The sequence below is a fragment of the Lycium barbarum genome, chromosome 6 (genome assembly GCF_019175385.1).
Source record: "Lycium barbarum isolate Lr01 chromosome 6, ASM1917538v2, whole genome shotgun sequence".
Taxonomy (NCBI): domain Eukaryota; kingdom Viridiplantae; phylum Streptophyta; class Magnoliopsida; order Solanales; family Solanaceae; genus Lycium; species Lycium barbarum.
In genome coordinates, this window is record NC_083342.1 from 11,988,795 (window position 1) to 12,016,658 (window position 27,864).

General features: G+C 36.9%; 1 protein-coding gene and 1 pseudogene across 2 annotated transcripts; one reads left to right on the plus strand and one right to left on the minus strand.

Annotated features, from left to right (window-relative positions):
* Positions 1-26,910, minus strand: LOC132600794 (tRNA ligase 1). 2 transcript variants are annotated; one of them, XM_060314186.1, is made up of 28 exons: positions 26,527-26,666; positions 25,941-26,294; positions 23,741-24,184; positions 23,607-23,657; positions 23,164-23,246; positions 22,267-22,366; positions 20,244-20,322; positions 19,518-19,641; positions 18,244-18,350; positions 16,158-16,286; positions 15,197-15,258; positions 14,952-15,116; positions 12,505-12,665; positions 12,334-12,365; positions 10,901-11,058; positions 9,801-9,880; positions 9,152-9,217; positions 8,781-9,067; positions 8,454-8,561; positions 7,481-7,578; positions 7,087-7,147; positions 6,392-6,468; positions 6,210-6,281; positions 6,017-6,093; positions 3,188-3,268; positions 2,042-2,144; positions 1,180-1,338; positions 1-681 (listed from the first exon to the last, which is right to left on the minus strand). In XM_060314186.1, exons 2-28 carry the CDS (start codon positions 25,953-25,955, stop codon positions 289-291), a joined length of 3,372 nt encoding a protein of 1,123 aa, XP_060170169.1. In that variant the 5' UTR covers positions 25,956-26,294; positions 26,527-26,666; the 3' UTR covers positions 1-288. The 2 variants fall into 2 exon arrangements, with proteins under 2 accessions (XP_060170169.1, XP_060170168.1); XM_060314185.1 differs by lacking the exon at positions 25,941-26,294 and having other exon boundaries at positions 26,527-26,910.
* On the plus strand, positions 21,124-21,239 carry LOC132601023 (U6atac minor spliceosomal RNA; annotated as a pseudogene).
* Positions 26,911-27,864: the final 954 nt, after the last annotated feature.

The window sequence follows — 27,864 nt, forward strand, 5'->3', positions numbered from 1 at the left end:
TAACACAACTAATATATCAAACACCGGCAAAAAAGGGTCTGCCTTTATTCAAGAAAATGCTACCCGGGGTTTCAAAGTACCCAGGAAAAAGACCTTTTATTGCCTAAACATTGTACATTTTCTTTACATCTAATTCCTATTCTGCAAGACTGCTTTCCAGCCAAAAGCGCATGATCCTACAAAATTGTTCCTGCAACTCAGGAGAATCATTACATGATATCCACTCGGAATCAATTTAGGATTTCACAATATGTAAATCCACTCAAGACAAGGAATTACAAGTAGAGTTCAAAAGAATTCGAGAGTGCCAGTTATAGTGACCGGTGGATTTATATCAATGCGAGTAGCCTTCCCTTGGGAAAGTAACTGTGGTAGCGTATTGGCATCTTTCGCTGTAACTCCTTCCCCAGCCCATAATGTGACATGGGGCCATTGGTTTTTAGAATTGACCTTTTCACCTTCAACAGAGCCAGGCTCAGCTTCTAGTGCAGCCAACTTATCGGAGAACAACAAAGCACCCACGTCTACTGGCACCTTCTGGTGAAGAAAGGAACCGTAATTGGCAACTGCAGTCACACCGTGACTTCTCTTGTGAGCCAGGGTCAAATGGGCCTTCTGAATGTACTTCTCCATGCTTTTGTCCTTCAAGAAATCGCCAGTCTTCGGATCTTTCTGTGCTAGCTGTCCACAAATAATGAGAAGCATGAGATAACATAGTTGAGTCCCATTATGCAAAACTAGAATGCCTCTCCTCAGTCCCTTCACTCTTCACCCGAAGGATTTTTAAGAAATGCAGAAAAATGCAGATGATAGGAAATCATGCAGATTGGAAGGACAAAAGGCGAAAGCAGAATATCTGTTATTCTGGGCTAAAAAGATTGTTACAACAACATCATACCACAGTGATTTTGTTGTTGTAACGATCTTTTAATCCCAGAAAAACAGATAAAAAGATAGTTAATTGAAAGAAAAAGAAGGCAGCAAACACATAAACAAGAATTACTATCAGTCACTTAAACCTGCCAAGAAAACAATCCAGCCACAAGGAATAATATGTTCTGTGCACAAACTAATAAGTACGGTAAGAGCATTGACCACTAACTACAACCATCAAGACATAAAATCCTTCAGCCATCGAGACTCCATAAGTGCAACTTATGAATTTGCAAATTCACTTACATCATTCAGAAGACCTAGAATTTCTGGAATTGGCAGGCTGATAGCGGCAAACACAATAGATCCTAGCTTCCTCTTCTCAGAAGTAGGCGCTGCATATTCGCCCCTCGCAATAACTTTCAGTTGTTCCAAGACGTCTTTAACAGCAAATTCAAATGGAACCTGAAACAGAAAATTGCAGAATGACTCCAAAAGCTCTCCTACCACAATGTGGTAAATTTCTTTAGAGCTGTCACAACTCATATCCGTTCACACTGAGCCAGGGTTCCCGAGGGGGAGGCGGGTTGCTGATCATGGAATACTGAACCATCCAACAAACCCTTCCAACTAGAAAGGCATTGCTAATGCAGCACTTATGATCTTTGGCGTATCAGCTCATTTAAGGGAAGAAATTCATTCTTTTTCTAGAGACATGACTTCCTACTTCAAGCCACTCTTTTCCCCCAAATCCTTGAACCCTCCCCGTGTCAAAGATACATAGAGAACACATTTATGCAAACGCGGAGGTAAAATAGCTTCTGTGCTTGGTCAATGGATATGTTACATGGACTCGTTTACGAGTATACGTATCCTATAGGTGTGTGCATAAGTATCTACTATGGGAATGTCAAAATTTGTTGCTGATATTTAGTGTATTTGAAGAACCGTATGAACTACTCCAGTCTTTATCATACAATTCCTACACAGGTATGACAACTCAAATAAAGTATGCATGTAGTGCCACTATGTGTCATGGGTAACACTTGAAGAAAAGGGCTTGAATAGCATTATAGCAATTTAAATTGTATTTCCAGTGGAAAGTAAGATCAGATAATTACATGCCTTGAGAGATCTAAGAGCACTCCGCTAAGCTGCAAAAACTTACCTGTATTGAATTGAGATAGTCCTCATTTCCAAGTAAAATGTCCCTCAATTGCTTCTCCCATTTAACCCACTCTTTTACATATGTCCCTTTTGTAGACTCCAATCTACCATATTGAATGGACAAAATCACACATAAGGAAACAAAACTCATTAGTCACAATCAATCAATAAACTGAAAACACGACTACCTCAAAAAAAAAAAAAAATTAAAGGAGTGAAAAACTTTTTTTTATATATATCTATACACGGTGACCTTAGCTTTTTTTCATGAATATATCACTCAAAAACGCAAAAATAGACCTCTGTCAGCGTGTAACCAAAACATCGGACTTTCTTGTCCTCCAAATACTAATACCAAAAACCTAAATTTAAGAATAACTAGAAAAATCACATGATTTTGCTTGAACGAAGCCGGTCACAACGACATCTCCTCCACAAACCCCACCCCCCCAAAACTTTTGGTTGGTGGAGATCTATTCCCTTTTTTTTTTTTTTTGGTGGGATGGGGATTTGTTGAGAAAAGACATCTTAACCCCAAAAGAAAAAGCATATAAATTGCTTGGAACCCCTATCGAAACATGCAGAGAAATGCAGGTTTTCATAGTCGTATTGCAGTTAATTTAGGACACAACATGCATGTGGATATACAAAGTTATTATTAGGCAAAGCAACACAACAAGAGCAGAATTATGTATTAAAGTGTTAAAAGGAGTTTCATAGCTCCAAATCATGCTCAAAAATAGTAGAGTCAAGACACTGGAAATCAATGAAGAAGTATTCACAGTTAACCATTAAATATCAAGACCTCTTTGCATCATAATGCAACTCAATCATCACAAAGAAATGAGAATCGAAGCTTCCTAGATGAAGAAGATGGAAGAAAGATTCACACATAATATCCATACGTTTAATAAAGCATTCTGGAGAAAGTGGAAACCTCAAATTCAATTCATAATTGCTTCAACAAAAACTACTATATTGAAAATAATTTTTTAGCTGAGGATGTAAAAGCGAGATAGCTCCACATCGTGCAACATATCGGAAGGCATAATGCTGCTTCTTACCAAGAACACTATTAACTCAAGTGCAAAAAGAGGAGAGGGTTTGGAGGAAATCATGAACTACATTTGCTGAATGTTACACTGACCTGCCATGCTTGTTTGTATGAAGCTTGTACAGATTGATTCCCTCCTCAATAATAGACCTCACAGACTCCGGAAGAGGAGACCTTCATATGATCATAAACAACATCAACAGCAAGTAAAGCAAATGAACTAGCGAAGACCTACATGTCGAAGAATCGAAACACTTCCAAACTATACAGGTCAAATACCAAATGCCACCCCCACAGCAATGGCAACAGAGCACAGATTTTAACGACATTAAGGCAAAAAGTCATCTGACATCATAGTGGAATCTTATCAGTGCAATTACTACCTGCGGCATGTTGTTGGTTGCATTGCTATCAATCAGTTATCACTGAAACTTCTAGTTGTCTAATGTCCTCTAGAGTTGAACATTTTTTACCAAATAGCTTTGCTGTAATTAGCTTACTGAAATGTTGTTGTTGTATTCTAAACTCCAGTTTTATACTCCCTTTGTTCCAATTTATGTGAACCTATTTCCTTTTTAGTCCGTGCCAAAATGAATGACCTCTTTCCTAATTTGGAAACAAATTCACTTTATGAAATGATTTACAGCCACACCAATATTCAAGACTTATTTTGAACCACAAGTTTCAAAAGTCTTCACTCTTTCTTAAATGTCGTGCCCAGTCAAATGGGTTCACATAAATTGAAACGGAGGGAGTATAAAACAATTGGATTTATAGACCCACTTTCCTCTTTTTCTTCCCCTTTGTTTTTCGCCGTGAAGAAAACACGGTTACAAGTATTGGAGTTTGTGTTCAAAGTTGGCAATCTCCTTCAAAATTTTGGAAGCTTGTTTTATATAATGACGCATTAGAATATATGCTTAACTAGATTAGATCTATCTTCACACTAGTTAATGTAAATTAATGACCAGGTGAAAGCACATATAACCAATTTGGCTACGTACTGAAATCATACTTGATAATTGGATTCCAGTCAGACGCGTGTCAACCAAGAATATATGATGATACTTCATGTCTAAACAACAATTGTTGTCCTTCTTTCCATCGGGCTTGAAAATAGAATAATAAATGAATTTTGAACATATGTGATTGCCCAAGGGCACAGTATGTATACGCATGCTTGGCCGAGGCCATTGACTGACGCACTTACTTGGCCAAGGCCGCTGATTTGTGCGCTTATATTGGGCCGAGGCCCTAAATCTTATTAATTCAGTTAAACAGGTGATTCTCTATTCAAAATAGGAAGTATTCATATCTTTACTTCTTTGTTCAGTTCAGTTATCAGTTAAGTTTCAGTTTTAGTACTTACAGTTCGTTCTTTCAGTTGCTTTACATACCAATGCAATTCTAATGTACTGGCGTCCCTTTTTTCCCAAGGCTTGCATCTCGCGATGCAAGTAACGATTTACAGGATGACGGATCTGCTAGCTAGGATTTACAGTCTCAGCTGATTGGTGAGCCCCAGTTTTTCGGGGCATTATCATTATTTTACAGTCTTTCAGTATTTTACAGACAGTGAGGTATGCCAGGGGCCTTGGCCCCGCAACAATCAGTGTTTTCAGTACTTCATTAGAGGCTTCATAGATTACCAGTTAGACAGAGTCACAGGCTTTTATATTAGCCTTGTGGACTATAGTATTTATCTTTAAGATTTGTTCAGCATTGCGCACTTTCAGTTATTTATTCAGTCAGACTTTAGCAGATCAGCATGAGTTAAGTTTATTTTCCGCTTTCAATACATATGTATACCTCATGCTGATTCAGCCAGCCAGCTGGTTCGCATGTAGTTAGGCACCGAGTCCCGTTTTACGTCCAGGCCCAGGTTCAGGGCGTGACAATCATTGTGCCGAACGGCTTTAGTTTGTTGTTTGTCAAGGAATATGAGGAATTAACCTTTCAAGTCTTTTATTTGAAAACAATTCAGAGCAAACTTACGAGTACTTTCTCAAGTTCAGCAACATTATGTACATTTCCCTAGCATAAGAAATAACACTAACACCCTCTTGTTCTAAATTGAATTACAATACCACACTCGCGTGCGTGGAAAAAAAAAAGGACCAACAAAGATTATGGAGAGGATTCAACTATAATATCAAACCCAATGTTAAATAGCCTATGAAAAAGGGATGGTCGGTCTCCTTATATAAACTTAGGCAATCCTTCCCTCATGAGCTAGCTTTTGAGGTTGAGTTAGGCCCAAGTACCATTTCTTAACATGGTATCAGAGTAGGACCTATCCCAATTATTGTGTACCGATGTTGGACCTCTATATTAAATTGCCCACGCTGGCGGTCTCCTTATATGGACTTAAGAAATCCTCCCCTCACGAGTTAGCTTTTGGGGTTGAGTTAGGCCCAAACACCAGTTCTTAACAATCTACATAGTTATGTCTTCAATAAACCCCCTCACATGCGAGCCTGATCTTTTTCATGGGCTAAAAGCATGTGCAAATTCTTTCTTGACAACCGGTGACGATGAGACTCGAACTCGGGACCCCCTATCTACTCTAATAATATGTTGAAGTGTGTGCTCTCATCTAAAAGCTTAAAAAGCTTAAGTTATTAGAGAGAGCACACTTCTATTTATTTAGTTATGTCATCAAAAAATATGATATGGGGGTCCAACACTAACACTATCTTTATAACTGAGAAATCTCTAAGGACCAAGTGGTACACGGTTCAAAACTCGATGGATAATGACGAGAGTTTGAACTCCATTCTAACATAACCAACAAATAGAGAGGAAGGAAAAATCACTTCAACCTGGCCAACCTTATTATTTGGTATGGGTGTGGGTTTTTTTTTTGGGGGGGGTTGGGGGGGGGGGGGGGTCGGGGTTTCAGAAGTAAGAAAACTTACTAACCTTTCAGGTTTCAGAAGAGGCATTCTGACAAGCGAGCCAAATCGTTCAATAAGCTCACTCTCAAACTCCTTACGGCTCTGAGTGAAAGTTTACCAACAGAATCAGATACAGATGCCTTATTTATTTATTTATGACTAATGATATACGGGAGAAAGAACTGAGATGATCTTGTTAGCTGAATAAGACTTTGTACCTTCCCATCATAAAGGTGATAAAACATTAGCATCACATATCCAGCATTTGGAGATGACTTGTCAAGATTTCCCTTCAGGATCAAGCAGAAAATAGAGGTCTAAGGCATCAGTATCCAAGTTGAATGGAGTAAATGGGTGAAGAGCAGTTAACGAGGACAGAGTAACATGAAGAGTTAAGTACCGGATGATTAACTCGGTGAAGTACTCGGAACATAAAAACCGCAAGTGCATCAACAGAGTATGGATTGGTTTCAGTTCCTGCATGATTAGCCACGCAGTAACTAAGACCCCATATAGTGTATAGTGTATACATAGATGAGTATGACTCAAGAAAAAGCAAATGAACTTTCTAAAAGCAGTTCTTACTACCGCTACCAACATCACAGACCATACAGAAAGGTAATGTCAAACATCATTTGTGGAACTACTAGCCTACAATTTCTCTCCAAGAAATAAAGCATATAACAAGATGGTACAGAGCTTCACCCCTCTTAAGTTAAAGATAACACAATAAGTTAAAGATAACACAACTGCAAAGCAAGAAGTATAGGTGGAAAGTATCTGTCTCATCTCCTAGAAACAAAAAATATAACAGGATGATGAGAGTTCACCACCATAAGTTAAAGGGAAAGACAACTGCAAAGTCAGAGTTCCACCTGAATCGGACATAATTTTTCACCCAACAAGAAATAAGAATTGTAAATAACACAAATCGCATAGTAAGAGATGCAAAATAAAGCCACTAGAGCGCTGGGTGAACTACCAAATCAGTGGCCCCAACTTTTCATAAATCAAAGCAAACTTGCATAAGAAGCAGCATAACAGTTTATCGAAAATGTATGCAACAGACACTAAAAAGGAACTATCTCTCAAGACCTTCTGAATCAGGTATAACTGGAATAGCAGATGCTTTGGTGCTTAGGCACATGTTCTCAATCTGCAAAGATGAGAATAAAACCTGGTGAGGCAATGAAGCACTACGACTACATCTTATGTTATTTCCGACCGAAATAACCTTAAAACTCATGTTCTTTATATGCAGTCCGTGGCACTCTAAACTAGAAGATGCATTCCGTGGCATTATAAAAAATAGTAAAGTAAAGAGAACTGATGCTACAACTAGACCGAGTAATATCAAGATCTGAAGCACTACCACTGTATCTTATGTTAATTTGGAACTGAAAATAACCTTAAAAAGTGCTGTATATGAAAAATTGCATCGGAGGATTTGTACTACTCAGGGAACAGTTTAGCATATACAAAAGCTTACCTGTCTCCATACTTCCTCATTTGGTGCATTCTTGTCAGCAAGCATGATCGAGTAAGGTTTTCTTCGACGTTCATCAGAAACTTTTTGCCAATATCTACCTATTAATATGATGGACATACAGAGATCAAACTTTGTTTTATCTTGAGAGAAAGTTAAGTTTTTCAAGCAAGGAAGGGAGGCTCCATTCCAATTTAGGTATCTTAGTTTGACTAGGCACGGAATTTAAGAAAATAATGTGACTAGGTGTCTTAGTTTGACTAGGCACGGAATTTAAGGGAGATTATTACTCTCTCCATTCCAATTTAGGTGTCTTAGTTTGACTAGGCACGGAATTTAAGAAAATAATGTGGACTTTTGAATCTTATCATCATAAACTAAAGATGTGTATTGTAACAAAGTCCCCTATGAATCTTGTCAACAAGCCATGTAGAATGTTGGAATCAGAGAGTTCCCAAATATAGGAAGAGGCGTTCTTTTTCAAACTAAAACACCTAGATTGAAAAGGATGGAGTACCACAAGTTTCAGGAGTCAGATGTTTGTTGCAAGAAAGAACCAGATGAGAATGCATTTAGTTCTAAGTACAACTTTTTTCAATTGGTTCCAACCTGTATTAAAGTACAAATGCTTGACAGCAAAACTAATAAATACTCCTTTTAACGCCCTTCTATTTCTATACAACTTTCATAACTTCTATGAATTCAATTTTTTTAAAAACAAATTTGATGTGGTTTTTTCTATCAACTAACTTCCAACCATTACTTTAAAGATATTCTTCCCCTATTGCCGCTCCTATATACAAGAAATATTCACATCTTAAACCCTGTGCTTGTCAAATACCATCATACAGGAAGAGACAAAGTGAGTACATGATATGCCGACAACAACCTAAAGGCACAAGATACATGGACATGCAAAATCAAATTCCTTTATAAATAAGGAACATGCGAAACGATGTTGAAAAGCACCTCATACCTTTGATAAGATCACCCATTAAACTATGAACTGGTCGATCATCTCCAAGCCCTCCTGGAGCATTCAGTATTTCCTTACAAAGAGCAGATTTAGCACAACCTGGTATTCCTGCAATTTAGAGTTGCATGTTGAAAAGAATGCTTACTTCAATAGTTGCAGGAGGTTCTAAAAACAAAAGAGATTCATTATGTATATAATACATAAAGGATTCCAGGGTTACATCAGCAACTACAACCAAACTACTAGAGAACAAGATAATACAAAACCACCATAGAACATTCAGATATCGTATACAATCTGGAAATTCAAAAACCGGTTCAATCTTACCTGGAAAGAAAACAATGAGACCCTCATTCTTCGCGACCATGTCTTTGGTGGAAATACTAGGGCTTGAAGGAGCAATATCTTTCGTCGGCTCGAGATCACCCTCTTCATCTTCTCCTTCAACAATAGCCATGAAATCTTCAACTCTGACCAAATTTCCAGCAGATCCTATCAAAGCCTGATTTTGTGGACTACGCTTTGCATATTGTTCAAGGAAGGGCTCAGCTTCACTTAGGTATGTGGATGATGACAATGGTTTGTTCCCATATTTTCTGCGTATATATACTGCCCTGAAAATTTAGTTCTTCTAAGATGCTACACTGGGAAGATAAAAGTGACTCATCGTAGAAAATTGTAAGCTCATTTAGTATTACCATTCATCAAGCATCTTGCTGAGTTCTCGTTGCTTGGCTGCTGAAGTATTCCAAATTTTCATTTGCCTAGATTGATCATATTGTTATACAGATCAATATATGTTATAATTTATCCTTGAGGATTGATAAGACAGTACAGCCAAAAAATCATTCTCTCTTTTTGAGAGGAATGCACTAGAAACTTGTCCTTGTATCACTGAATTAGGCTGGCCATACAAAAACAAGCATGAGAATGTAAAAATACAGACATTTGTGAGATAACCTCGAACTTTGGGTAAAAAGAACAACTACTAAAAAATAATAAGGTCTAGATTCATAGTAGTTACACTAGCCAGACTGCACATTTAAGATCTGAAAACTAGAAATTCTACTAGTTTAATAGCCTAGTAGATAAGATATGGCTTTTCGAAACCATAGTGAAGGATGATCATGACAAATCATTAGGAGCACTTCATTATTTGACGACAAACACCCCTTAAAAGACCAATCAAAATGTGGATGGAACAACTTATAATTATTGAATTATGTCGACTAAAATGTAGCATACTCCTTATAGAACAAATTGAAAACGCAGACACAATGTATATGAAGGCACCAAGTTCAACTCGAACTGCATTGAAGAACAAGGGAACAACCAGATAAACCTCACCTTAGGTAATAAGCCTTATACGCAGAAGGGCCTTCTTTGAAAAGAGTCGACAAGCCATTACGGATCAAAAAAGTTCTCAACTGCACAGTAAAGAAACAAAAATTAACATGAAATTTCTTTGCTCAACACGTGATAAACTTCAAAGAAACATAGCATGCTAACCAATAAAGTTCCAAATTTTAGATCTTATTAAATGGCAAAATCACAGAGTATCATAATACTTTATGGGAAAAAAAAAAGAGTTTTCCACTGTGGTCACTTTCACTATTGTAATTAAATTGGCGGGCTCAAGCTCAATCTCAATATAAAAAGAACCTCATAACAAAAGCGTTAAGCACATTAAGATTCCAGCTATATAATACTCCCTCCCAATTTATGTGGCACCGTTGGCATGGGAAATAAGGACATAACATAACTGGCAGATTGAACAGGCTGGAGAAAAGGCGCCACAGATGTCTGGGTGCTGTGCAGTGCATAATAATAAATTCTCGCATATGTTTTTTAAAAGCTTGAAGTTCTGTTATGCGAGGCCTACTTCTATATAGCCATCTTTCTACAAATTCTTTATACCAAAACCAGAAGATTATCGTTCTTTAACGTGATTGATAATGCAGTATTATCACCAAAGGTTTTTCTTTTAAATTTAAGCAGCAGACTCTATATCTGGTGGTGCCTCTTTGCCAATTTCTTTAAGTTTAGCCTTGCAGACATACTTCATCCCAGAACGCACAAACTCTGATTTCTCATAAGAGGGTGAAAGGATCCTAAAAGCAACATCTATCGATCCCTAATCTGCATCATTTATTTATGGCTAAATCTAGGACGGTATCTGCAATCTTCGAGCAGCCAACTTGCTTCCAGTATCATATAAGCTTATTGTTTTGGTTATAGTTGGTAATCACGAAATAATGGGAGCTTATCTCATGCATTGCTCTATTCTGCATGAGCCGTGCATTAAAGAAATACAATTGATTTAAAAGATAACGACAACTTGAAAAAGTAAGCCCCTAGTAGAAGTAGAACAACCAGTTTCAACTCACCAACAGGCAAGAGTGACATCAAGTCACTGTTAATAAAAGCTTATTTAAAAACTGCATTACCTTATAAGTAAGAAATTTCAACTTGACCATCAGATTTGCGTCTTCATCAGCTAAACTGCTGTCCTCTTCCTCATGTTTTACCATTTGATTGCTACTTCCTACCATTTCAGCAGTTTTATTCTCATTGACCTTGAATAAATCCAAGTCAACGAAAAAGCCTGTGAACAGCTACATCAGCAACTCAAAGTGCAATAGATGATGCTATGAGTAAGACCGGTGGGGGGGGGGGGGGGGGGGGGTGTTAGATAAGGAAATAATTTCAAGCAAACTGATCCTACATCTCCCCAGAAAATAATTAGGAACTTTCTGCCGACAAATTCAACTTGCTTTTCCACTTTTGACACCAACATTTTGCAGAACAGGCCATAAAATATATTTATTTCTGAATTGGAACTCAAAAATCAAATGCAGATACACTGATGAATTGGTTCATGTCCTATAGATAGTTCAGATGTGACTTGACTACGTAACTCTGTGTTCCCCCAGAGGAGACATATAAAATTGTTGCGTCAAAATTTTATGACTTTTTAAATACCATACCTTTGTTCTTAAATAGGAGTAACAGAAGTCACACATCATCTCAAGCACCAGCGAAGAAACCATTCATTTACTCCCAGAAGAGAAAGAAGAATGAATAGTTTCAGTCATGTCTCTGACAAGTTCTCTTAGGCCCCATTTGGTTAAGAAACAAGTTATGCAGGATTGTAATACATGGATTAGTATTATAATGCAGAGATTATTTTTTGTCGGACATTTGGTTCTTTGTGTATGTGTATTACTATATATAACTTATTACTGTTCTATTTTATTTAGTATGATGATGATATGAAATGAACTTAAATGGAGAAGTGGGGATCCACATAGCCAGCTCCAAAATGTTTGGACTGAGGCGTAGTTGTTGTTGTTTGGTTCTTTGTACTAAAATGTATATAGGGAAAGATTTAAAATATGGATTTATATTTAAACTTAATAAAATTGAAAGGGTGTTATCCCCCTGCAGGTCTTGTGTATCCTTTTAGTACCATTTTGGTACCTTAATAATAAACCTTAACTGATAAAAAAAAATAAAAAATTGAAAGGGTGTTGATGATGGCTTAGAGGAAATAAGGTTAATTATGTCTTTTGATGTTTATTCCATATATTGTTATTCCATGTTTTATTAGGTATAAAGTGATACCAATTGGTGTATTATATTATACATGATTAGCTATGCAGGACTCAAAGACCAACCAAACACTCAATAAAATAATATCAATTTAATACCATGATTATTCTATCCAATCTATCAAACTAAGCGAGTCGATATAGCAAACTAAAACAAAAAATCGGTGGCTTTGCATGTTAGCAAGGTTAAAGGTTTTACAAGTTAGCAACTATATCAGCTAGCAGATCAGTTATTGTTTTGGCTGGAATAATAAATGAACAAATATTACCTCGATACAAAGGCCACAGTCCTGGTTGGTGCCTGACATGACAAGAATCATTTTAATCAAGAAAATCACACGACATATGCAGCACAACCCAAAAGCTAAACATTATTTTGCTGGAATGGTGAGAAAAAGGAGCAGAGTAACAAATTTCTGTTGAAATGGTTAAAAATAGACCTCATCTCTTTCTGGTATCGGCGGAAGCCTGAATCACTATATACATGGATCACCATTTTGAAAGGCAGGTTGTCACTTGATAAATCATTAACTTTATGGAAGTTATAGTGACACTTGAAAGCAGCAGGAAAGCGCTTTTCCCTCATCAAACGTACCATTTCCTGAAGAAAGTGAATATATCAGTGATGGTTAACAAATCTTAAGACTGAATACATAACAAAAATCTTACCACTATCTATCAGGTCTTTGGAATCAAAAAAAGTCACAAAGCACTTAAGCCTACACACCAGGACCAATCCACGTAGTTCCATGATACAATCAGAATGTCAGTATTTTTTTTTATTTTTATTTTTTTTGAGGGGGGAGGGGGGCAGACAATGTATGTTAAATGAGAACATATTAGGTAATAGCAAAAGATAGGACTAATTTAGCCAGAGAGAGGAAGAAACCAAAACTTTTTCATGTATGAAATGAAAGATGCATATAATTATTGAACACTATTATTGTCCCTGCAAACCATGTTCAACCTCACACGAGAGGGAGACAGACTCATTGATTTACTTTTTCCTGGGGAAGTTATTTGTTCATCCCTTCCTGTAGAGTTGTTCAGCTAAAAGAAAGTAAAACAGTACTTCCCCTCTGGCAGCCATTCATTTTCACCTCGACCAAGCAGTGTTGTCATAGACACGCTTAAGCCCTGATGCGAGGCGCAAAACATGTTGAGCGCTTCGCCTCATTTTATGGGCGCTTCAGTGTCCTCATCAAGGCTCTAAGGCATATTTTTCCGTGCCAATCAGTGCAATAATGAAGATGCTACACTAAACAATTGATATTTCACTTTATAGTAATTCTTTTCAATTTCTTTGTCCATATATTTGTTATTCATGCTTATGATAATTAATTTTGGACTACACTTTGTATTCTTTTTCTCCATCTGCGCCTTTTTTCATTAAAGCCCACTCTTTATTTGCGCTTAAAGCCCCAGAGGACCTTAGAGGCTTGTTGCACTTTTCGCTTTTAATACGGTGTAAAATAGAGAATCAGACATATACATAGATTTAAAAGTCACCTACAATTGGGTACGCAAAAGTAAAGCAAGATTAAAACATCACCACCAAATTTACAAGGTAATAGTACTCCTCCCTTTAGTTAAATTGATTGCCGTGATTTCCTTTTTGAAATGTAATCAAAGCTCACTTTCTCAATGGAACACTCCACCAAAAGGACAATGAAAACCAGCATATTCCACTTTCACTCCTTCACGACACCCAAAAACTATGACTCATCATCACACTCTGGGTACCACTACCATAATATGGTTTGCAATTTAAAATTCAAGTCGAACCAAACCGAACCAAAAAATAATTTGAAAAGGGAAAACATAGAAGTAAAGCTACGGGATTTTGTGAAAGGAACACATGAAATACGAGGTGAGGTATTTGAAATCCATTGAGTGTGCCACAAATGCCAAACCAGCTTGATTTCCAAGTTACACAACATTTCCTTTGAGAGGGCAGTTATTCTCACTTACTCGCGTCTACAAAATTACTTGAATTGCAATGTTATCCCATGTTCCCACTACTGCTTTTAAACACCACAAGAATGCCTAGGACCATGCAAAAGTTGCAGTATGATTTTGTCCTCTAAAACCGGGAAAAAAACACACACACATAGGTATTCTATGACTAATTAGATTCAGGTGTTTACATGTAAATCCAGAATACTGGATTGCAATGTTTTCCCATGTTCCCACAACTGTTTTTAAGCACCACAAGAATGCCTAGGACCAAGCAAAAGTTGCAGTATGATTTTGTCCTTTAAAACCGGGGAAAAAAAAAACAGGAGCATTCTATGACTAACTAGATTCGGGTGTTTACATGTAAATCCAGAATACTGGAACCTCCTTAAACTAGATTCTTCCACTATTATAACTTCCCTGTAGGATGTATTATCTCTCTCAGTTTTCTTTTATAAGTAAAATAATCACCTTCATAATAAACTTTGGTGAAATTTTCTCACATACGTCTTCCATTTTGGATTTATCTCCAATACTACAATTTATTTTTCCTACACTACCAACCATGGTTTATGAGTTCAGACTTCACCAGCTTTAGCAAAAAGATACACAACTGTCAACATGAAGCAATTAGCAATCATCTAGTGATAGCAATCACGCTAAAATGAGGTTTTGTTGAACATGCTACAAAAAGAGAGTGATCCGATAAGCTCAATATTAGGGAAGAACAACTAGGGTAAATATACGACTACTAGCAAGCTAGCTAGATCTCTTTCTGGAAATCCGCACCACTATAATATGATTGTGTATGTAAGACGAGACTAATTTGGTTAGGTCAGTGATGACTATCAAGAATTAAACAACCAACAATAACATCAACAAATTGTTTAGGAGATATTATAATTGATTCACTTCAGAAATTTTCCCAAACCTGTATTTTTTTTGTAGAAAAATCAGCAGGATGTGATTGTAAGAACTTCGAGACAACAGATCGATCAGCATTTTTTGAATGTGAGACAGAATCTTCATCTCCGAACCAGTCCAAATAATTCGGGCAGAAAGCCGTGCCAGCACTCTGAAGAAGTGCCTTTATTTGCTGTACGTAGAAGAGACATAGAGTTTAGTACTTTGGTTACAAGAAACTACTCTTACCCCGCTGAAGCACATTGACATTACCTGCTTTTCTGATCTATTTGCAGCACAAATTTCACGTAATGTAGGTCCCAGGTCCAAACCCTCTGGAAAAAAGAAAAACAATTATGTACATAAAAACAAAAAATAAAACCAAATGCCTCACAACTACTATGCCTGAATCCCAAGTAAGTTGGGGTCAGTTATATGACCCCTCATTGACTATGTCGCTCCATTTAGGGTTCTTGGACCAATATTATACAAAATAAAAATAAAAATGGAAATTACTAGGAGCTCTTTATATCTCTGGCAGGATTATCCCCCAACTCCATAAACTTTCCCATCAGGACCTATGTTCCAAATATCTAGCAAAATTTAAAAAACTGATTCACATCAAGGACACACAAAAGTAGAAAAAGATAAAAAGCACACACAACCAAAGAAAATTAAAAGAGTCAAACTTGTGGTAGCTGCCTCACATGAATTATTCGAGAGGGATATTTCTATTACCTATTTGTATTTACTTGGTACATCTTTTTTATTCATCTTAATCCTACTTGAGCCACTTCAACATTGAATTTTCATGCTTTTCTTCGTATGGATGAAACATATTCCAGATATACTTGAAATTTATTCACGGTTCAACTTGGGTGTATTATAGGAGACTTAAGACGACTAGTTGATGAATAGAAGATACATTTTCAAAACTCGGTCACAAGATAATGTGGGTCACTCATACTGTCATTTAGACTCCTTTAACCATTCAAATGAAAATCGCACCACGAATAAAACAATCTTCTCACTAATTTAAATCATACAAATGAAACATGTAAACCCCTGTTAACGAAATGGACCTTGGACCTAAAGCTAGCTCATGAGGGAGGATTCCCCAAGACCATATAAGGAGTCCCAAATTCTCCTCATCCCACCAATGTGGGACTCAACAACCCCAATAAGTAATGGTATAGAGTATTTAGTAGGACCATATAGGAAAAAATCAGCTTACCACCCTCTAATGGAGGAGGAGGAAAATCTCTCAGGACCTGCTCCATGTGCTCTGAGCTTTCACGCTTTACCATGCGAGCCACGAGGCCCTCCAAAATTTCACCCTGCACTTTTATATGGTCTTTCGATCCTGCACATCAAACCAAAGTATGAAGGAGAAAAACACTACTTCAAAGACGAGCACAGACAACATTAAAAAAATAATGCAGAGCCAAGTGAACAGATTTGAAAGAGAACTAATACAAGATATCCAAAAAGTCAATCGCAAATACATACAGATAATCGCATGAGGCATATTCTCACATCTTACACATATAATATATTCTTCCCACATCTTACACATATAATATATGTTATCTTCTTGGTACTCATATTCTCATATGCAACAAGAGGACAACGTTATATAAAATCCTTCATTTTCCTTGACGTACTCGTTTTTAGTTGTGACAAGACTAGTCTTCGCACAGGTTCTTCAAATACAGAGAACGTTAACAAAAATTTGAAGTACAAGACCACATAATTACACACCCAACGCATAAGACGTACCAATAGATTAATCCATAAACATGAAAGAATAGCTCACTACGCAGCTAGCCATGTATAGGAAACAATATCCTCGAAGCTCTGTGATAAAAAGGCCAAAAATGTGAAAAATCTATTTACTCCGTTCATTCAGCCTCTATGTGGTCCAGTGATAATATATTTTGGTTGGTACAATACCACAAGGAGATGGAATTCTTAAATCACCAATCTTACAAATGTTCTCTAAACTCCACATCCCTAAAAAAAGTTTCTCCATCCTCTACTTCGTATAGATGTAGTTGTGCAATAATCATCGGTGTCTAGTTTGATATGGTTAGAATCAATATGCCTTAATTAGTCCAATATGTAGGAGGTCTTGGCCACACTGATCCATGTTCCACACTTCATGCCCTTTTGTTAATAATATTTTTACCTTTCATCAAAATGATACCCTCCATGCCCCTCTCTCATAATGAATCTTCTCTCCTCTGCCCACCTCCTTGAATTCTGTATTTATTTGTGGTGACTATCCTGCATAGTGTTCCTTCATCGGTGTTGAATCATCATATCCACTTTTGAGCCCCCTCAAATCTTACTCTTGGTCCCCCTACTTTCATAGGAGATGTGATCTCCTTTAGTACAAAATGTATTATTTTCATCTCGGCATTTGTTTCCACAAAATATTCCTTTCTGAAGCCTCTCAAGATTCTTGGTGATAAAAATTAGATACTTGATGAAGATAACATATTACAGGGAGGATTAAAGAGTATTCAAATAACACCTTCAGGTAAATCTTGTACCACCCTACTAAATATTTCTTCGACCTTCTCAAATAAGCCAATGTGATTCTGCAATTAAATACTTGTTCAATTTGTGTGATGCTTTCCGTCGTTATTACTTCATACTTTGAAGATTAACTTTCAAACAGATAACTCTACGATGAGTGACAGTTGCCTTAACTATTGCATCTGGAAATCATAGCATCACTGAACAAAAATGTTTAACCGACAAACAGAAAAATACAAGATTCCAACACTCTCATTCTTCTTTCTCTAGTCAAGGAAAATTTGCACACTTAACTTGGCAGTAAGCTTGCATAGTATGTCCTTATTAGGTCTTACGTGACCCTCCTAATCACAGCAGTGATTTGCTTGGTAGAATTTGGGATACCATGATGATAATAAGGTATATGAAGGGGTTCGGAAGATGGATGGCACTGCATCCAACCAAAATCATCATCCATCAGATTACTTAAATACAAGCTACTTCACTTCATTACTTAAGAGACTTTTCCTTCTCCAGAATTGCAGCGACATACAATAAGTATAAGTACAACTTTATATCCTAATGATCATCTGACATCTTTTTAACTACCTACTCCACTTTTTTGGGAGTCCAGACTAATGTAATACACTCTTATGGTGAACCACCACCCAAAAGATTAGAGTCGCATGAAACTGGAATGAGATTGCATTAAACAGGCCATGGAAATGGCACAAAAGATGACCAATCAAATGAAATCAACTGAATAATTTAAAGGATGTTTTGTCCAATGTAAAACTTACCAGGTACAGAAATATCAGCAACTTCGTCAAGAGCCTGACAAACAGATGTTGCTGTACCTTCCTCACAGAGTGCATCAAACGCAGCAAAGAAGGAAGTCACTGATTTCCTTCACGTGAAACCAAGGGATGTTTCAGAAATAGACAGTTTCTCATATTTCAATAAGACAGAAGCATACACAAATTTTATATTTCCTTCTTTTTGATGAAAATAAGACAATGTGAAACACCCCTCTGAAATTGACAGTGAGAGTGAATAAAGGAATAAGCAACCATCTTCAATTAGTAAGAAAGCGATTCAAAAAGGGTATTACAGTTGCCACATGACCTAGCTTTTCACAGCAGCAAACGGGAAGACCATGGTTAGGTTAATAACATTGAAGATTAAAAGAACTTCTAGTTACATGCACCGGTGATATATGTCACTGAACAGTGTTAAGAACTGATAGAAAGGAAGTATACTCTTCATACTAGTAAAACACTGAAGGCTATAACAGATAGGCCCATATAGAAGACCGCGTTGGTACTACAATGCTTGTAGATTTAGAACAAGAATCTGAAGCCAATCTGCCGCCTGATATCTTTAAATCTATGTCCTCCTAAAAGTCTGGTGTACTACTAATTGCCACTCCTTATAGACTATGATTTATGCAGTCTTCATTTGTATGCACTTGTGTCAAATGAGTGCAACATAGATATGACTACTTCGTGTGAGTCCTTCAAAATAAATTGAACAGCTATGTAGCATAGCATAAAGATAACTCCATAACCAGTACCATCAGCATAAGTCATCATGCTGCATGCGGCTGCTTATCAGCCAATAATCTCATAACTTTGTTCTTGAGCCACCTCACAGTCAACCCCATACATGGCCTAAATGCAATACCTGGCTGCGAACCTGCTGCTATGAGGTCATAATTTCTGCTCTTATGGAAAACTAGCAAGTATTCATAGACCTACTCCTACTCCTCCTCCTTCCTCCTGTTTACATTGCTATACTACGAAAATGATCCATGTCAAAGCATCTATACTCAAGTCTTCAACTTCTTATTATCTTTCTTTCTTTCTTTCTTCTTTTTTTTTTTTTTTTTAATTTCAGATACTAGATAGCCTTCAATGTCCTGTTACTTTTTAAAATTTTCCAGCCACAAGTCTCCTAAATTGCTGTACTTTCACTCGCCAAAGTAAAGGTCATAAACCCAATGGTTGCTTGTATCAACTGTTACGCTAATATTTTCCACAATAAATATGAAACCAGAGCACACTTAAACACATACCTTGTTGAGAACAGCCATACATGATTTGTTGGTAGTCTCCATTCCCTGCAAAAAGCAATTACATCGGGAGTTGAACAGAACTTTGGTTTTCCATTTCCCAACTCCGTGACTGCAGTCACAACCGCTATTCAAAAGAAAGATAGGAAAAAGTATCAGCAAAGGGTGGCAGTCTAATAGATGTCGCAAGTCATAACAATCAATTACAAACACATAACCATAAACAACCTTGTCAAAAAACAAATACATTTTGCAATATCAAAAAAATTGGTGCTAAGACTGTACATAAATCCACGTTCTCATGTAACCTCCAAAACTATGAAGGATTCTCCTACATAGCAAGCACCTACAGATCCTTTAGTTGTGAAAGTTCAACACAACTAATAGATTTTTATCTCTTAAGACCAGCACATAGTCGAGAGCCAGTTTCACCCAAAAGATAGTCAAGTACTCTTTTAACAGACTGAAGATCACCCAACGGTGTGGCCTAGTGGTCAATGAAATGGATTGCGAACCATGAGGTTTTAGGTTCAAATCCCAGCGAAAGCAAAAACACTAGGTGATTCTTCCCAACTGTCCAAGCCTTGGTGGACAGAGTTACCTCATGGAATTAGTCGAGGTGCGCGAGCCTAGCCCAGAAACAAGAAGAAGACCATTTGGAACCAAGACACATGACCACTTTCAAGGATATAATTTCATGGAGATGTTAGGCTTTCTTTGAAACCTTACCGTAATCATCTCGTGGGCGTTGTCCGTGGTCCCCTAATACCGCCGTGACCAACTCCATTGATATGCACATGCGATTGCGCTGCAACATCCAAGGTTTATTAATTTGGATAAGAAGTCAGAACAAGAGCTTTTCACAATGGTTTTGCATGTAGATTGACAAAATGTAGAGTGAAAATGACACATGACGCAAGAGAGTAAAATTAACACCAGTTGAGAATGAAATGGATAAAGCTCTGACAATTGGCATTCCATCATAGTGATATTTTCAGAGCGATGGTTCCAAATAAAGTGACATCCCGTTATCAGTGATGGTATGCGACCTAATCAACCACACTCAAGAGATGATTGCACCAATAAAATTATTGCCACTATGAAAATTTAAAATAGAGGGAACAAAACTACTCCCTGAGAACTCTAGTGCAAGATCTACTCTATGCAGCTGCTCACACATAGAGGTTTACCGAAGCCTAACGTTTCATCTCAGGCTCCTTTATTTTTTCTATTTTCAAATAACCATTATTTCCCAGAATTTAACTTCGGTAGCATTTTCAATGCTTTTACAGAGTAACATAGTTAGGTAAAATCCTAGAAAAGGCAGTTGGTTCCTGGTATAGGCATAGTTTAGGAATTTGAATGTCTAGAAAATGTATAGAGTGCCAAGTCCTAGTTAGGAATTTGAATTTATTCCTGTGTAAACTAAATCTCAAGCTTCTTTTTAAGTAACCTAAGAGAATCCATGAGGGGCAGTGGTGCACGGTTCGAAAATCAATGGACAGGTCTGCCCCTATACCTTTCTTCACTTAAATAACATGCTTCTGTCAGTGGACTAATCCGTTTACCACTGACCAAAGCCCTGGGGGCGGCTAATTCCAAACTTCTTGTGTTCGTAAAAAGGAGATATGGTTGGCATTAACTCTGACAAGCATGGGAATAACTTTTAGGCTTTACATGTTATCAAACTAATCCGGGGGCTTCTGTTTCTTTTTGTTCTTTTTTCTCATACAAAACTAGGTTTTTTCCAATCCTAATTCCACCTCAATCATCAGTGCATACTCTTATTCATGCTCAAAGCTTTCCACACAAGCTATTAACCAGAATCACTTTGATCCAACAACTTTCTATCTTTTTCCCACATTCTATGGCATTTTGAACCATGGAGGATGTGATCTCGATCAATTAAGAAACTATCTTCTCCCTTCACCCAAAATATTGGTTGTCACTTTCTTCCTCTCGATCAAACAAACTCTTTCAGCTTCTCCCCTTTTTGTGTCAACCCTGCAGATCCCAGGGTTGTTAAGGAGTACTAAATGATCATCAGGATTCATTTTACTAAGAGTTTCAGTTGTCTGGGTTATATGGATTCATCTATTCACGGACAATTGCATTTAAATGATGGTGGAGGTGCAGATTTTGTTTTGCTGCCAATGATGACAATCCCTAGACTTCAATTCCAGTTTTTGGCAGCAGATTCTTTTTAATCTAATTTGATGACTTTATAACATTTTGCTTAAGTAATGAATAACAGGGTTGGACACTCCATCTTATCTAGACAATACACACACATAATTAGTAACTAGTCAGGGCATCTAATAAATTCTGCACATCAAACAGAATAAAGGCCAGAAAGAAAAAAGATAGAGCAAGAGAGGAAATCAGAAGACAAGAAATTCAAAGGACAAATCTTCTACAAGTAGAAACAAAAGGAAGAAAACAGTAGAACCTTCAGTAATAGTCAGATAAAGAGGATTTTCAAGTGCATGAGGTTGAACTAAGCTAAGGTTTTTGAAAATAAACTAAAAGTTAAGACCTAAGATTGAGCAAATTTATTCTCTCCTGATCAACTACACCAACTCTTCCTTAAAACTGTACAGCAGCAAGCTGTTTTAGTTTAAACTATATTTGTCATTGATGAGTTTCTTGAGGCTCATTCGTTATCAGAAAACATTGAACTGAAAGGATCAGCAACGTCTATAAAGTATGTACCATGAATTCTCCTACATAGGGAACAAGTTTAGTTCAATACCTCAAGAAACTCATTGAACTCTGCTTGCTTCTTGCTTGCTTGAGTACCCCATGCCTCACGAAACATCCGTCCAAGAACAAAGACACCAACGGCAGTATAGCTACAAAATGCAAATAATACAGCAAACCTTAGTTGAGATTCAAAGAGTTTAACCACCATGATGATTACCAGGTAATGGATGATCCAACAATATAGAAGGCCAGGGAGGTGTAGAATGGATGAATTTCCTGTAAATGGTGCCACAGGCTATGTTGCTCAGACTTGCTTAAAAGTTGCGGCACCCATTCAGATCCTCCAAAAATGCACTACTTTTGGAGGATCCGATACGCGCCCGGAAGCATTTTTGAAGAGTCCGAGCGACATATCCCACAGGCCTATATCACTCTCTACAGAAAATAAGAAGCATCGGTGTACAATATAAAACCGTCCAGAAATGTAGTTGATGAGTTTATCACACTTGGACGATGAATGTCATATGAAGTCCCTCTCAAGCTCATTGCTTTTTAACAATAACACAGCCAGGACTCGACAACGCTGCTTAAAGCAACAACCACTAAGCGCACAATTAAGACTACCAAAAGAACGATATTTACACCAATAATCTTCGTATACAAAAGATGACGGCATGCAAATATTCAACTACTTGCAAATGCAACACCACCTTGTTGTCAGGGCTAATAGAAGGAAAGAATCAAAATTAAATTTAAAAAAATCTAACGAAGAACTGAATAAAAGTAGTAACAAAACATGGCAAAGGCTGCATGACCACTTTAATGAAGTTCAAGGTTCTGCACAAACACTACATGTTCCTTTTTCTTTATAGGTACAAACACTACATGTTCCTAAAGGAGAAGATGTTTAAAACAAAAAACATGCAGTAACCATAAGCAAACATACATATTCCCGAAGCTATTCTTGGCATATGCTCCACCTGGATGCCCAGCATACATAAAAAGAGATCCAGAATGTTTAAGTGAGACCTGAAAAAAATGTTTAAGTGAGACCTGGAAAAAAACTATTTCCCGCATAAGCAGCATAAAAACACCCATAAGAAACAAGTTTTAACAACCTTTTTGAGATAAAAAACAAGTTTTAACAATTGAAGAAAGGAATACAAAAGGAGAGTATGACAAGATAACCCAGCTACAGAAATGACCAAGGTAGTGAAAATGCTGTCTGTATCTTATAAACTAGAGTGATGTTTTGATGAAGGACCGCGAATTGTAAGGTAAACTAAACTTAGAATCAACATTGTTCAAGGAAAACGTACCTTCCCAATAAAAGAATAAACGGAAATTAAATTAGCATAACATCAAAAGCCAATCAAGCTTGAGTCATACCTCCACCACAGCCAAGCCTTTGGAGACCATCTCTATCATCCTTGTCCTAATCTGAAAAACCATACTACTATTCATGAATCGCAACTTTTAAGCGTCATGAACCACAGAGAAAGAGAAGTTAGACAGATCACTACCTCCTGATCAGACTTCTCATTCTCAAATTTTGGGTAGAAGGTGGCCCTTACTTGGGCTCTCGAGAAAGTTGAGTTATCTACAGTAAAATTTTCCAATAAATTACCCTTGAATAATTTACTTAAAAGAGCAGTTTTTTGTTCATTTGGTGCTTTTTCAGCTTCAACCGTTGGAGCTCCAGACACTGTTCCATATGATTTGGGTTTCCAGATGACTTTTTGATGCTGCACCGGTGATTGGGGTGCTAACCCAACGCTCCCAAACTGAAGAGATGCGACTGGAGCACTAGACTGCGCACTGCTTTCAGTAATATTCAAGGAATTCAGATGGTTGGTAATGGCTTCCGTAGTTGCAGCACATACAGGTTCACCATTTGAAGACGAGCCTGGTGCCTTGTTGGAACTTGGTCTCACTTGCCATTTTTGTTCTTTATAACCACCCCTTCTCTGCATTTCCGAAATTAAACTGATTAAACTACATGCAAATTTTAGATGCACTCACATATTATGACAAAAAAAAAAGGCAGAACAAGATTCACAGAATTGATACTCCACAACTATCTTAGTCCCACCTAATTAACCAAACAACGGACGCAAGTGTAGTGGCACAAGAAGCTCTCATATATAAGGTGATGGTGATGATGTCGCAAAGAGAAAATATTATGAAAAGACAAGGTCTGACACCACTACCATACTCCTCAAGGAAGTACGAAGCTTTTCATAAAACCAGCGAACCACAAATAAAAGAATGGTTTCCAATTGCGGTAGTTATAAAAGCATAAAACATAATCAAAGTTCCAAAACAGAATATAAACAGAACACACTGGACACTGGTGTTTAGTTACCTTCCTAGTTCCTAGCCAGTTTATGACTTCCAATTTAAAGAAAATATTGGATTTCTATCCCTTAATGAAAAATATTAACAGATAAGAAAACAACTAGATTACCCCCACAATCCCGAACTAATTGGATCAGCTATACCAATCCTTAATATCTGTCCCTCTTGCATATTCAGAAGTAGAATTTCTTTTAAATTTAACCCCAGAAGATCATAATGACAACATTCCTAAGATTATCAAAAACTCGTTCTCTTAGAATGCAATCTCAAAATTGGAGATTGACAACCACCAAAGGATGTGGTCAAGTGGATGGGGCTGCTCCTCCCTTAACCAGAGATCTCGGTTTAGCCTTGGGTATGATAAAATCCTTGATAGGGAGCGCTTACCCAGAAATGGGTCCTACGCGGCGAATCCGGATATAGTCGGGCTTCGATGCGGGTACCGGACACCGGGTGGGAAACCAAAAAAAAAATGGAGATTGAGAAGCTGCCACACCCGTACCAAAAAGTAATGGTATTTTCAAAAGCAACAGATTCTCAATTTTGGAAGTGACAAAAACAGTGATTTTCAAAAGGGGTTAAAATTTTTAAAATGAGTGGCCATCTAACATTGAGTTTCGCTGTGTTAGGCCACCTTTTGTCAAAACAAAACATTTTCCGTCTTGAAACCTAAAAAGTACATCCACCGCAAAAAGAGAATTTAAAGTAAGGATTTTCTATTAACTAGCAAAATGCCAACACCAATACTAAAAGTTGATCAACAACACAATAAATGTAGAAATAAACATGTAAAACTTGATCAACAATCCAATAAATGAAGAAAAACATACTCCCTCCTTCCCAATTTATGTAACAATTTTCGTTTCTCAAGATTCAAACCGTGTGAACTTTGACTAACATTTGAAAATGTATTTTTTCATCACATTAACGTGAGAGGAATTGCATCTTATAGTACTTTTCTTTTAGTTAATCCAATTCAATTTGTCTATCGAAAACAGCCTCTACCCCCCCCCCCCCCACACAAAGGTAGGGGTAAGGTTTGCATACATCCTACCCTCCCCAGACCAGGGGCGAAGCTAGTAAGGGGTCAGGGGTTCATCCGTACCCCCTTCCGCAAAAAGTTATTGTATATATAAGGTTAAAATTATTTTTTATGTATATGTTGAACCCCCTTGGATTCTTGGTGTCTTTATTTCTTTATATTTTTAAACCCCTTAATATCCACCACTGCCCAAGACCCCACTTCTGGGATTACAATGGGTATGTTGTTGTTGTTCGAAGATTAGTCAAACGGCCTCTCAATAAGCGAAAAAACGAAAAGTATCACATAAATTAAGACAGACAGAGAGAGTAACAATAAAATACCTGATTGTTAGGCATGAGTGGAGAGAATAGCGAGGTACTGATCAAAAGCCCAACAAAATTAGAAAAACATGCTCCCTCTGTCTCAATTTATGTTATATTTTTCATTTCTCAAGATTCAAACTCTGTCACCTTTGACCAACTTTATTTGAAATATATATATATATATATATGTTTTTCATCAAATTTACGTGAGAGGAATTGCATCTTATATTACTTTTATAACAGTTATTGTTATTGTAATCTAATCCAATTTAGCCACGAAGATTAGTCAAAGTAATTCTCAATAAGTGGAAAAGTATGACATAAATTGAGACGGACGGACAGAGGCTGATCCAGAATTTTGATTAGGGGGTTCTGAAAAAATAACAAAAGCTAAATATAAAAAATAATGTTATTACTGGTAATCAAACTTAGATGCTAGATTCAATTTTGAACACCCTGGACCACTTGAGCTATCCTTTTGCATTTGCTCAGGTATTCAAAAGTTAATATATGTATATAAATACAAAAAATCTACCCTATACATATACTGTAATTTTTTGCCGAGGGTGTTGGGCAGACATAGGGGGAGTAATAATATTAATACCTGATTGTTAGACATGAGTGAAGAGAACAGCAACGAGGTACTGAATGTGTTGAGAGAACGAGATTGAAAAAAGAGGAAGGTTCTCGAAGAAGAAGAGAGGTATGGAAGAAAGAAAGAGTAAACGATCCTGGGGGAAACCGACATTCAGTGCTAAAGAAAAGGAAGACTGGGCTGTGTATATATATATATATATAAGTGGGGAGTAATTTCAGCGCCTTGAGGCGGTCTTGAATCAATGGGAGAACAGACGTAAGAACTCAAATATATACTTTAGTTTTTTGGCGGCTTTGATTCTACCTAATCACACACAAACGCAGTGGCATGGTGCAATTTCAAGTCGTTATTGGAAGATTTGTACACACGTCTCACGGCTCTTCTAGAAATACCTTCTTGTAAATTGAGAATATGTCGAAAATGATTTAAAATGGTCCATACATTGGTCCTCTTTTATCTTTAATGTATATATACTCTCTCTGTTTTAATTTATTATCTCACTTTGACGAAAAAAGCTTTTGAATTTTATGATTTTAAATTAATTCGTGTCCTCGAATCAAATGGTCTTTAATACTATTTTCATTTCATACTAGGTGACTTTTTAGGCTTATGCACATTCTTTAAAAAAGTGTTCACTCCTAAAAAATTAAAAGTGTTTTTACTAACTTATCCCTAATTAAATATCTAAAAAAAAGCTTAATGATTCTTGATTATGTAAATAAGGGTAATTTTGGAAAAAGAAAATTAATTTCTTCTTGAAATCCTAAAGCACCCCTTATTTTGAAACAAAATAAAAAATCTAAAAAGTCACTTTATTATGGAATGGAAGGAGTATGTCATGTAAGATGTTGAGTGTAAAAAGTTATTAAATATAAAAAAATGATATTCTTTTTTAAACAGACTAAAAGAAAATTACGTATCTCAAAAAGTAATCAATTTGGTCCCTAAGCCATATAAAATAAAGGTATTGTTTATTTTACTATCAAAATAAATGGAGGGGCTCGGTATCTTTCTCCTTAGTGAGCTTAGCTCAATCAAAGACATTTTAGGTCTCTTTCATATTTCATTGAATATATTCATCATAAAATTGCAATTTTCTTCAAATGCTACTCCTGCGTTGAAAAAAATTTCGTAACTTTTTCAAGACACGTTTAGTAATTTTAATGTAGATTCTGAGATCGAATTAAGCGATACAAGAAGATAACCTTGTTTGATAGCACATGCGGTGTACATATCGAGGATCTTCTTCTATTTTTACAGTAACAAGTGTACGTACCCGCGCGATGCGCGGATCGTTTCACCAAAAAAAAAAAAAAAAGGAGAGAGATAATAGAAATAGACGTG

What these genes read in the sequence shown, in the direction of transcription:
- LOC132600794 (XM_060314185.1), bottom strand. Translation starts at nt 26,670, where the DNA reads ATGTCGGTTTCCCCCAGGATCGTTTACTCTTTCTTTCTTCCATACCTC. An exon ending in AAGAATAGCTTCGGGAATAT is followed by an intron (nt 22,367 to 23,163) that starts GTATGTTTGCTT and finishes TGCATTTTGTAG; the next exon opens with CTATACTGCCGTTGGTGTCT. An exon ending in AGCAAGATGCTTGATGAATG is followed by an intron (nt 9,068 to 9,151) that starts GTAATACTAAAT and finishes CTAAATTTTCAG; the next exon opens with GGCAGTATATATACGCAGAA.